This window comes from Hippocampus guttulatus, chromosome 9 (genome assembly GCF_054856545.1).
Source record: "Hippocampus guttulatus isolate MCC_2025c chromosome 9, RoL_Hgut_1.0, whole genome shotgun sequence".
Lineage (NCBI taxonomy): Eukaryota > Metazoa > Chordata > Actinopteri > Syngnathiformes > Syngnathidae > Hippocampus > Hippocampus guttulatus.
The window spans coordinates 12,135,750-12,147,901 of record NC_141269.1 but is presented as its reverse complement, the minus strand read 5'-3'; the positions used below and the strand labels follow the sequence as shown (position 1 = coordinate 12,147,901).

The 12,152-nt window shown below is 41.8% G+C and overlaps 1 protein-coding gene across 1 annotated transcript; it reads left to right on the top strand.

Annotated features, from left to right (window-relative positions):
• The first annotated feature begins 302 nt into the window (after positions 1-302).
• LOC147200349 (voltage-dependent calcium channel gamma-5 subunit) lies at positions 303-11,853 on the top strand. Its single transcript, XM_086121179.1, has 7 exons — positions 303-493; positions 3,703-3,943; positions 7,240-7,326; positions 7,741-7,881; positions 8,781-8,926; positions 9,785-10,066; positions 10,381-11,853. Exons 2-6 carry the CDS (start codon positions 3,748-3,750, stop codon positions 10,046-10,048), a joined length of 834 nt encoding a protein of 277 aa, XP_085977305.1. The 5' UTR covers positions 303-493; positions 3,703-3,747; the 3' UTR covers positions 10,049-10,066; positions 10,381-11,853.
• Positions 11,854-12,152: the final 299 nt, after the last annotated feature.

Below are 12,152 nucleotides of genomic sequence, written 5' to 3'. Positions count from 1 at the left end.
CACGAACCCTGAGTATAAAGTTTTGCCTGTATTTCATCATTTTTCTATTTATTTAAACATTTAAAGTGACTTTTCGTCCTGTAGGTTTGTTGTTGTTGTTGTTTTTGCGGAGGCGGGGGCTAATTGCGGGGCATGTGCCATCACCTATAGTCCTTCATGCAGATGTAACCCAACTGGGAATGGTTTTAGATACCCCCGATGTAAATGAAGGATTGTCTGGGTGATTGAACGATTGCTAATCCGCACATGTATCCATCGGACCCGCAGCCAAATGTGAATTCCAAGCGCACTTGCCGTTCGGGTCGGCTGGCACGTGCGACGCGCGCTCCCTTTTGTCGAGCAAGTAGACGTGCACGAGCCTGAAGTGCTCACAGCTGTGCTCGGCTCCAAAGTGAAGACTACGCGCAAAAACAACAAGGAGACAACAAACAAAACGCACAAGAACAACAAAGTAGACGAGTAGCCTTTTCTTCAACGACTTTCCTCGGTGAAGGTAAGAGCATTTTCCGATCGATGTCATCTTACTGTGGCTTTGTTTGATCGTACACTTATGTCATGCATTTGAACAACACTGCTGTGTTATTCGTCGTCTTCCTCCGCACTGAGAAGGGTTCGCATGTTTGAACAACTACCAATGTGTTTGCACGGAGTGTTGAATGATGCTAAATGTTTATTTTGCTCTCTAAATGTCACGGTGGTGGCTGCTGTGATTATTGCGCCTCAAGCTTTACGTTTTTTGTTTTTTTTGCCGTCAACATAACTTTAGAATCATTAGACAGCGAGACAATGTACATTTTTCCACATATGAGGAATAATATGAAGTTAAGTTGCGTGCCTATTTTATAATCGAGACCTCTGTGGTTGGTATTGATTGTGCATCAAAAATTGAAACTACCGATATATAATTGTTGATAGATATTATCAAAAAGATAAAAAAAAATTAACAATAACTCATGTTACAGCTGTCCTAGTATGGTTTGACTTGTATGTTAAGTAACGTAGTACTGTACTGTCTACTCTCCGTATAATTCATGACAGTTCTACTCCACTGCCAACTAAAACCTCAATAAAAGATTTGGCGATGCATTCATACGGCTGACCTTGTCAATCAAATCTGAGCACTATTTGTGTGATACAGATTTTGTAGTGGATGTCACCATATTGAGCTGAATTGCTTTGTAAGCTGACTTTAAGTACAAAATCAGTTGTCACACGTTTAGATTAAATAAAACCGAATGGCTAAAAACAACTGAAGCAATGACTTATAACAGGTTTATTGACGTTTCAGCACTATGGACAGCAAACTGTACTTTGGCCAAGAGGACATAGCAGCTCTTAAGTAAGCCATTCAATAAAATACTTCGTTTCAATCATTTTAGTAGTTGTAAACCTACCAATATTAGTCAACAAATGTTCAAGTTATGTTCACAGACATACCGCATATGTCTTGATTTCTTTGTTTTAGCAGTGCGCAGCGAACAGCCTCTCTTGGCTGACCGCCATTTCTCAACGTGCTGGCCAGACAAAAAGTGCTCGAGTAGATATCCAAACAGCAGTGTGTGTGAGGCGGTCGTTGTGTGTGTTTGCAACAGCAGCATAAACACTTTCGGAGAACTGTCAGGGCTTTTTGCGGCATTCGCATCTGGTGTGATGGTGAATGACAGGCGACTTGTTGCGATGAGACAGGCATTGATGTGATTTGCTCTGTGTTGTGTTGACATCTCAGAAAGGTGTTTCCCACCAGGACTGAAATGAGGATGAATGTCATATTAAAGTCTTGTCATGTCTCAGCATATTTTTTCTCCTTCATTGGCATGTTTTTTTTCTTCAAGCTGCTGGTATTTTCTTTGCATTCTCATGCGGCTGTCCTCATGTTCCTCTGTGGCCATCTTGCGTTGCGTTTGTTGCCTGTCCACTCTGAGGTCACCCAGGGACTACATTTGCAGAAGGGCTCGTCCAGCTCTTCTAAGTGGGCCAACATGCATCGCAAAGCACATGCATGTTTAGATTCTGACTGGTGTTGGATAAAAATCAGATATTTTTAATCAGAAGTGCCATCTTGACAGTCAAGAAATGGTGCCAGGTCAGATTCCTCAATACATTAAAAATACAAAAAATATAACTAAGATACATTAAAGGTTTAAAAGTCGCCATCTCGAAAGCAAAATATGACAGCAAGTTCGGCTCCTGGAGCAGACTGAGGGTTTTCTTGTTGCGCTCCACTTTTATCTTCAGTATTACGTGCTGGCATCACAGTCCGTATGAGTGGGGTGCAAATAACAAACATATTTTACCCAAAAACAGATGCTCTGACGAGGGCTCAGTACCTTACCTTTCACATCCATCCATCCATCCATCGTCTGATCCGCTTTATCCTCACAAGGGTTGCGGGGCATGCTGGAGCCTATCCCAGCGGTCTTCGGGCAGTAGGCAGGGGGACACCCTCAACTCGTTGCCAGCCAATCGCTGGACACACATATACGAACAACCATCCACGCTCACACTCACACGAGGGGCAATTTCGAGTGTTCTATTACATGTTGTCGAATACATGTTTTTGGAACGTGGGAGAAAACCCAAGCAGGCACGAGGAGAACATGCAAATTCCACACAGGAAGGCCAGAGCCGGAATCAAACCCTGCACCTCTGCACTGTGAGGCCGCCGTGCTAACCAGGTGTCCGCCGTGCTGCCCTAAGAACATCTCGATTTATGAACTTTGAGAAATACCAAAACAACACAATGAGTTTAAAACAAATGAGTAGAAGGAAATGGAGTAAAAATCATTTTACAAAGTACAACGTACAGTATAACTAATACAAACAGTAAATGCAATGTCCAAAGCAAAGTTCTTTGCAAGAATACTTTGTTTGAGCAATAATTGTCACACATGAACATTGCTCTCCACCGAAGCGTCAGGCGTGTCACCTCAGCAATCTGCTCAGAGTCATAACTGACCGAGAGAAGGAGGTTATCTGTCGGAGTGCATGAGATTGGTCGGTAAACTGCAAGCTCTCCACTTGCGGATGAGTCGTTGGCCAGCACCCCGTTAAAATCCCTAATACTTGGGTGATCATTCAAATATTTTCGGAGGGTGATGTAAGCATAAGTAAGATGTTTTTGGTGACCAGTCCCGTGATCACAGTTTTTGCACATTAGGTGACATTTAGATTCCTACAATATGGTTTTAAATTGTCGTGGTGTGTCACTGTATGACAAGTGAAGAGGGACATATTACATGTCGGCATTAAAGAACCGTTTGAAGTACTTACTTTTTTGCCACATTCGGTGGAAAGAAAAGCCCAAGAAGAATTGAAGAGTTTAAAATCCTTTCATGTAAATACTTTGCATCTTTCCAGTTTCACAGTGAGCGCCTAATACTGCAGCACGCTGAGCGCTCATTATGTAAAATCAATTCTTTTCAACACCAAATCCTGTGCCAAGCTCCCCAGCGCTCGAGCTGCTGCCAAATGTGGGGCCGGTTAACATATGGAAAAACTCATTGTTTTGAAGTTCATAAACTGGCGCGTTATGTACACAATCTGCAATGCTGGATTTTAATGCTCTGTGCAAAAGTGGAGTTGTTGTTATTTTTGTTTCCAACCTGTTATAATCTTCTTATCACACAGGCACTTTCCTTACTGTTGATTTGCCTCATCTTTTACTAAATCAACCTTTTTGTATTTCTCTCTGTCTTCTCCCAGTTTCCCTTTCTGCTGGCGGCGCCCCTTTGCTCTTGAGGCTGTGGCATGAGCCTATGTGGCAGGAAGGCGCTGACGTTGCTGAGCAGCGTGTTCGCTGTTTGCGGCCTGGGCCTGTTGGGCATCGCCGTAAGCACCGATTACTGGCTCTACCTGGAGGAAGGCATCATCCTTCCACTCAACCAGAGCACTGAGATACGCATGTCCCTCCACTCTGGCCTCTGGAGGGTTTGTTTCCTGGCTGGTACGTGCAGAACTCCTCGGATGCTTTTTCACCAGTGGCGACATTTGACTTCATTTCATCTTTCAAGTGATGCCAGGTGGGCTGATGAAGCCTTGTGAAGAAGAAGGCCTTTGCCATCTTGATTTGGAGAAGGAGTCAAAGCCTTATAAAATAGAGCAAATCTGGTGGTCAACGAGAGTCACAGCCGCTACAGTCCTCAAAGTGATTAAATTTATTTGTATTCCAAAATAATCACAATACATTTAGTCATACACTTGTCTTGTCTCTGTCTAATGATCGCCATGTACATATATGTGAGTGTTGAAACATTTTGACACTGTACCAGTGTCAATCTCATGTCCCGTCACTCATTCCATTTAAGAAACCTGATTTGGACAAGACCCAAATGGGCTGTGAAACAAGATGACAACATTTCAACATAAGTCGTCAAATGGTTTTTTTCTCAAGCACATTTTTTCCCACTGGGTACTTACTCTTGCTGAAGTAATTACTCGAACTTGAGTCATACTATAAAGTAATAGTACAGTGGAGCGCTGCCATTTGTGGACGAATAATCAACATTTGTGTATAATACCCCCAAAATTCTTCCACAAAAAAATTTACTCCCCCTCCCCAAATTAAACACACAAAAACAAATCAAAACAAAAGTATTTATAAAAACATTGAGGGAAAAAAATCTGCAAATAAGTGAACTGAGCCACAAGTCCACTCTACTCTTACTTGAGTACTTTTTTTTTAGGTCCGTTTTTATTACCACACTGCACTGCTGGCATCTCAAAAGTGGTGGGACATAAAGTATTAAAACATTTTACAAATAAAATGCAATAGTTTGACATGAATAGCAATAGCTTTACATTCATAATGTTAAAAGTGTACTTTTGTTTCACTGCCAAAGAGAGAGAAATAATTTGATATAAACAGTAATTGATTTTCATATCAAATTCTACTCAAATATCATGATAACAGCATTCTGTGATGGAGCAACGCATGGAAGTATTAATGTATGTATGTAAGTAAGATGTTTCTATTATTGTCAGTCTATGAAACATTGTTTTTAACCTTATATGTTCTTAATACTACAGATCTTTCCCCCTCAAAAGTGCAGGGTTTCACCCAAAAGTATTTTGCTATCCAAACATAAATATGAAATCCACTGAATGTTTCCATGGTGAAAAAAATCACATGAAGTAAATATGACTTAAAGTGAAGCAAGTCACAGGTATAAATTTAGGAAAATCATTCATAGGACATCATTTTATCCTTAGTCTTCATGTAAGAAAATATCACCATGTGTTTTTTTCTAAAAAAAAACAAGATTTCATTCTATTTCAAGCTTTCTCTCCACATCTAGTTGCTACGTTACAGAGAAATGCGACGTGCGAAAAACACACAAAAGCTGTGACTCTCTGTATTGTGATGTTGCAGTCACTTGACCATTGTGTGTCCAACTAGCAGCTTGAAGAGGAGTCTGCTGCTCCACTTAGACGTCAACACACTCTTGCGATGCTCTGTAGCTGACTATATAGCAACTGTGGTCACATGGTGACATCAACCGAGACCGTTGAAAGCTACTCCATAGAGTGGCAGCGCGTGCTGTTACTTTCACACATAAGGTGGAAAAAGAGGCAGCAATTATGTCTGTGTGACTGTTAAAAGCACTTTCCACTCACTCAGCATGTTTTTTCAAGAAGTTTTGCCTCATACTCAAGCGTGCCGCTAAATGTTTACTTTTTACTGCTTTTACTGTTAAGGTTGTGAATGTGCAACATTGCTAGGAGCGTAAATATTGGTATATAAATAAGATACTAGTCTTTTTTCCATCAACAAGACAAAGAACTTTGAGCTCTGGGTTTCGTGAGTTCCTGGTAATTTGTTCTCGTCATGCTACAACTGCGCTGAGCCTCATGTCATGACTGCAAGTACTGGATGCAGGCAGGTCATACAGTGTGATGATGACATAACACCTTTTCCTGATACACAACACAATACACGGCAGGCTATTTAATGGGCCACTGTGTTTTAAGGGCAATTGAGTGGCCTTATTGTCCACTTAACTGCTGCGTTTGCACTGTGTTTGACCTACAAATAATCGCTGGACATGATCACATGCCACAGTTACAACGGGGAACATGAATGACGTTGCATGGGGTCTTTGTTTGCTTTCATTGTACTTGGAGGACAAGGAAAGAATGTTTACTCAGAGACACCTTGGGAGTCTTTTTAGCCATCTTCAACATGGTATTGAAACTTTTTTTGGGGGGGGGGGTACAAGTGACTACTATCACCATGGGGGTGAGAGGGGGGCAAGCGAGTACTATCACAGCGGGGGACAAGCAAGTACTGTACTAGTAGGGGGTGGGGGGCACCACACAACAGGAGGTGGTTGGAGTATACACTCCCGAATTCCCACTGCCTCAGTGCAGCCTGAATAAATACTGGAAATGAATGAACCAAAACGGCCGGCCTGGTGGGCGACTGGTTAGCATGTCCACCTCACAGTGCAGAGGTGCGGGGTTCAATCGCAGGCCCCGCCCTTCCTGTGTGGAGTTTGCATGTTCTCCCACATTCCAAAAACATGCACCATAGGTGAATAGAACTCTTATTCGTCCCTTGGTGTGAGTGTGAGTGCGGATGGTTGTTCGGCAATGTCCGCCCTGCAGTTGACTGGCAACCAGTTCAGTGTGTCCCCAGGCTACTGCCCGAAGACATCTGGGATAGGCTCCAGCATGCCCCGCGACCCTTGTGAGGATAAGCGGATCAGAAAATGGATGGATGGATGAATGAACCAAAACGAATTATGCCGAAATTCACAACATACAAATGAACCTGATGGATGATGGCTATGGCGAGGAACTAATTTGTCTGCACTAATCGAGAGGCAATGGTACCTAGGACACACAAGGGATTGGAGCTGACAAACATGACACGACGGGACAGGACAGGACAGGACAAAGCCACCAATACTGACATTGACGACGGCCCCCCTGTTTACTGACCACAATCAAGCCCTTTTGAACACCGATAGTTATTATTTGCAAGTGGGGGCACACCTGAAACTAGTTGCTAATTGGGGTCACTCTCCCCTGCATTGATCGCTCAGCCAAGTTGTGAACAAGGGCCACAAATCAGCAAAGAGCTAACGCACCCATGCAAAGATTAGCCACAACACAATAAATAACAAAATAAATGATCATGAAATATTGTGCACCGTAGCAGTGATGGATATGCTTAATCATAACAATAATGACTTAGGTGTGTACAAGCCAAGCTGATTGTCTGCCTCTTCTTCCTTCTAGGGGAAGAGAAAGGTCGCTGTTTTACCATTGAATATGTGATGCCCACTAAAGTCCAAATGACTTCAGAGACCACTGTCAGTGTCCTGAGTAAGTACATCTTGTCAAGCTTTTAAAAACTTGTCGTGTTTACACAATTAGGTGGCAAGGCCGCTCGTAGCCAAGTGTTAGATCCTGAAGGGCAAACGATGTGCTTGGTTGTGTATTTGCATTTTGATGGGTTGGCATGCACTTTACATTGAGACCAAATTATTTGGATACAAGCACTTTAATGGTGAGGTCTTTGTGCACAAAACTGCACGTTTAACTCAACACGGCGTATGAAGCTTCCAAGAATGACTGAGCCTTTTTGATTTTGAGTGCCATTTGCTCTCAGTAGGAGGGTCAAACTACATTTTGACATGTAAACTTAAAATTTATGCCAAACAATACTTGTAATGGAAAACCACCGGTTGTGACTTGCTTGGTTAAAAAAAAAAAATCTTCATTTCTGTTTCGTTATAGAGATGATCCGTTCGGCCACACCTTTCCCACTGGTCAGCCTCTTCTTTATGTTCATTGGTTTTGTGCTCAGCAACATTGGCCATATTCGACCACATCGCACCATCCTGGCCTTTGTTTCGGGGATCTTCTTCATCTTATCAGGTACTCCTTTGGGCTTCTACTCACAGAGGGACACCATGGGCCCTGTTTTCGGGCCCAATGCGAGTCTAGCACACTGCATTGTAACTTTACGAATAGGTGGAGTTTGCACTTGTGGATGTCGTAACGTTGGCCACTTTGACGTGGGCTCCTGGAGATCGGCTTTCACCCCCATACGATGACATCCACCACACACATCCAAGGAGCTGATAGTCTTTCGGCCTGTGACTCAAAACAATCCACCCAAATTGTGTTAGCCCATCTGCGCCACAACTTAGACCTGCTTTTATCTGGTCTAATATAATTGTCAGGTACGTCACGGGCAGGGCCCTGAAAGGTGCAGCACGGTCTTCCAAATTCCCAAACATGGTAAACTAGACTTGCCTCGGAAACGAAAATGAAGATGTACCAGTTATTACACTGAGCACACCTGTGCCTGTCTATGAAAATAGAGCCCCATATGTGGGAGCATGTTCTCATTTCGTAGGATTTGATGCCAAATAAAAATAAGTACTTCCTGTACGTCTCACAACGGGGATAGACTTTCCTGTAACCCTTAACAGGCGAAGTGCTATATAAAGTGGCCAAGCCTAAATATAACACTGAGAAAATTGTTGTCTTTGTGTGTGAACAGTTCCCAGTCAGTGAGTGTGTGCAATTAGTGTGAATGTTTGTCCATGTCTATATGTCCCCTGTGATTGACTGCTGACCAGTCCAGGATGTCGTCTGCCTTTCACTGAATGTCAGCTGCAAATCCCTAACGTGTTAATTGTTAGAGTAATCAATGTTTTTCTTTGTCCTCATTAAATCTACTTCTGTTTCTCATGAATGATACTTTCTCCTGTAGATTCAGAGTAAAAACGGTGGCAGTAGAACACTAATGTGTTGTTTCTGTGCCATAGGTCTGTCCCTGGTGGTTGGTCTGGTGTTGTACATCTCAAACATCAATGATGAAATGTTGAATAGGACCAAAAGCAATGAGGCCTACTTCAGCTATAAGTACGGATGGTCGTTTGCCTTTGCTGCCATCTCTTTCCTCCTCACTGAGGTAGTGCAAACATGTCCCATTGCAGCAAAGCTTCTACTTTGGATCCAGCTCCACAAAACATTGTTTTTTTCTTTCATGTCCCCGAGTCTTAAGTTAGTCTCTAAAATACTATTTTACCTTGACCATTTTGTAATTTGCTCCCCAACATTCTTGAAATATTATATTTGATGCCAGCAGGGGAAACAATACATTGCACCTTTTCTTCTCAACTAACCGGTCACCGACTGCACTGAAGCATTTAGCAACGACATCCGATAAAATCTCTTATCTTAAACATACTTCTTGGTTAGCATTACGTTTTCTGTTTGGAATTAGCGTAATGGAAATAATCCCTTTTGATGTCACTGTAAAGAAACCTAAACTTGTACAGGCAATCTTTTAAGATTTCTAATTGTCATTCAAAGCATACAGTGTACATGGAAAAATTGACTATTTTTGTCTGTACATTGCTTCAAAATGTCTCTGTGATGCAATCATAGCACACTCTAGTGGTGAAGCTATAAACTTACACAATGGCCAGATAAGGATTTTAATATAAAGCACTGGGGCGGTCCATGCTGCCGCCTTTTATACTGACGCTGTGGATTCCCAGCCAGTGCTCTCAAAGGATTAAAAAAAAATAAATGAAAATGGATGGATTGGGTCAGGAAGGCCGTCTTGCTTAAAAACTGTGCCGATCAAGTTATGCGAGTGACGTGTTGTGGGCGACCTCTGGCGGAAATAACCAACAGCATCAACAACAACAACAAGTGAATTCCATGAAAGCCTCCATCTGATGTGCCAAAAAGGCCAATACTCCTGAATTTGTCACTAGTACGGATTGTGGTTCTTTTTCTAACACGCGATTTTCCATTGCAGACGGCCGGCGTGATGTCCGTGTACCTGTTTATGAAGCGCTACACAGCGGAGGAGATGTACCGGCCCCACCAGGGCTTCTACCGGCCTCGCCTCAGCAATTGCTCCGACTACTCGGGCCAGTTCCTCCATCCGGATGCTTGGGCTAGCCGCGGCCGCAGCCCCTCGTCCATCTCCTCCGAGGCTTCTCTCCAGATGAACTCCTCCAACTACCCCGCCCTCCTCAAGTGTCCTGAATACGAACAGATGTCCTCCTCGCCCTGCTGAAGCAAACAACCACCAGAGGTTATTACAGCACCGGCCTATAGTTCTGAATAGTCACCCAATGTCATGAGCCCTGTCCCAAAGTGTGAAAAAACATGAGTATTTGATATGCCCCAAAGATATTTATAAATTACCTACCTATGGAAAGCTATCACTAAACATCATCTTAAAACGTTTTTTAACTTATCAAGAGATCAATACCTTTGGAAGATGCTTTACAAATCTGTATTCTTGGTAAGCAAATGAAGATTGATTTCTCATCAGCCTTGATCACATATTGAAATTCGTTCATGTTTCCAAGTGTGTTTTGTTGTGTTTGTTTTCTCCCTATCCAGAAACTCGTACTGACGACAAAGGAAGAACCTGTGACACAGCATCCTGCCTCCCTCATCATGACCACCTCTTCAAAGCTTATTAACAGCTATGCACATAGCTGCAAAATACAAACACTTAAAGACATGACAAATTATTACAATTGTTTGTATACAGTAAATGAGTACTTAGGTGGTGTTGGTGCTACTTCTGGTAGCCAATGCAGTGTCTTGTTCAGTCGGGTGAAGCAGCAGAAGTGCGACCCTCTGAGAAGGCACCAGATGTTGATGTTGAGACTGTCTCGGGGAGTGTTGCATGTATGGTGGTCGTCGCTGCAAATGGAGGAGCGGAAGGTGGAGAAAGTGGAGCAGTTTTAGTTGGGTGTGCGATACCATAATCTTGCAACATGTGAATGTAAGAAATCCAGAAAGGAAAAAAAAATGTTGAATGATCATTTTACAGCATCAATTCGACTTAAATTGTAAATATAATACTTTTGTAATTTCTACCCTTATGATGATACAATATTCCGGCCAGAATATTCCAAAAAGGCCTGTGCCAAGGAAGATATTTGAAACGGGTAAAACGACTGAAAATCAACATTTCATGCAGCGTTAAGTGAGTAAACATATGACGGAGAAACATGTTGTCGTGTGCGATAATTTTACTTGAGTTCACTACATTACTCTTGTTTGATGTTTATATTTACTGTTGTTTAATGCGAACTCATATACTCCACTCGTCAACTATTTATTTATTTTTTACAAATTGTTTTAACCAGAGATGCAAGTAAATTTTTCTCGATTGTTTTTGTGCCGAAACCGAATCTGCCCTCATTTTTTTTGTCTTGCGCATCAGGGTTTCATCATAATAATATAACACTCGTATATGTTGTAATATTTCTGATTTTGAAAAAGTAAGGTTCAGAAATGGGTGGAATTTTTTTTCTGAAACGTCACAGCTAAGTCACACTTAAAATACAAAAAAAAAGGACACTCTTAAAAAACCCAATGCACTAAAAGACAAAAGGTAAAGACAATTTTAAAATCAGTGTCAAAAGTACATTTAATAATGGTATTGAACATGTGTGCATCAACTAGTTTATTCAGTATTTGTCTAACAGGATACATAAACTAAAGAAACACAGTGTATCCCTTTCAAACATCTTTGTATACTGTATTATCCATTGTGATTATTCCAAACGTGTGTATGTAAATACAAATTCATCGATGTACAGTATATAGACTCAGTTTTGTATAAAGAAGAGTTTAAATATACATTTTATTGATGTTCTGTTCTTCAATACAATTATCTGTGATATCTGCTGCTTTATCTCTGCGTTGCATTGAGAATGTGAGACTTGGCATCATAATATTGCCATGTAAAGTGTTCCCATGGTTGTCACATTGCAAATGTGAATACTGTATTGTGTATTTTTATAATATGATGTGAACTGTGACCCTCTACTGAGTGAAATAAAGGGATTTGTGAAACAAGTCACGTTGTTCTTCTGTTTAGTTGCTCTACTCACCAAAGATCCAGTTATTAAATAACTAAATGTAATGACACAATGTTATTCCCCCCCTCTTTTTGTTGTTGTGGGACTGGCTTGTAATCAGTGTCCAATCCCCAAAAGAGGGGTTGCACTTTGTTAGGCTTCCACTGCAAGCCCTGTCCAGTTTAGGTGTTCCACGTGAAAGACAGCTTCAAACGATGAAGCTCTCACTGCAGACAATAGATTTCCTAGGACACAAGATGGAGGAGCTTGTTCGGATTTGATTTGAGGGGGCAAGTT

What these genes read in the sequence shown, in the direction of transcription:
- LOC147200349 (XM_086121179.1), top strand. Translation starts at nt 3,748, where the DNA reads ATGAGCCTATGTGGCAGGAAGGCGCTGACGTTGCTGAGCAGCGTGTTC. An exon ending in GACCACTGTCAGTGTCCTGA is followed by an intron (nt 7,327 to 7,740) that starts GTAAGTACATCT and finishes GTTTCGTTATAG; the next exon opens with AGATGATCCGTTCGGCCACA. An exon ending in TCTCTTTCCTCCTCACTGAG is followed by an intron (nt 8,927 to 9,784) that starts GTAGTGCAAACA and finishes TTTCCATTGCAG; the next exon opens with ACGGCCGGCGTGATGTCCGT.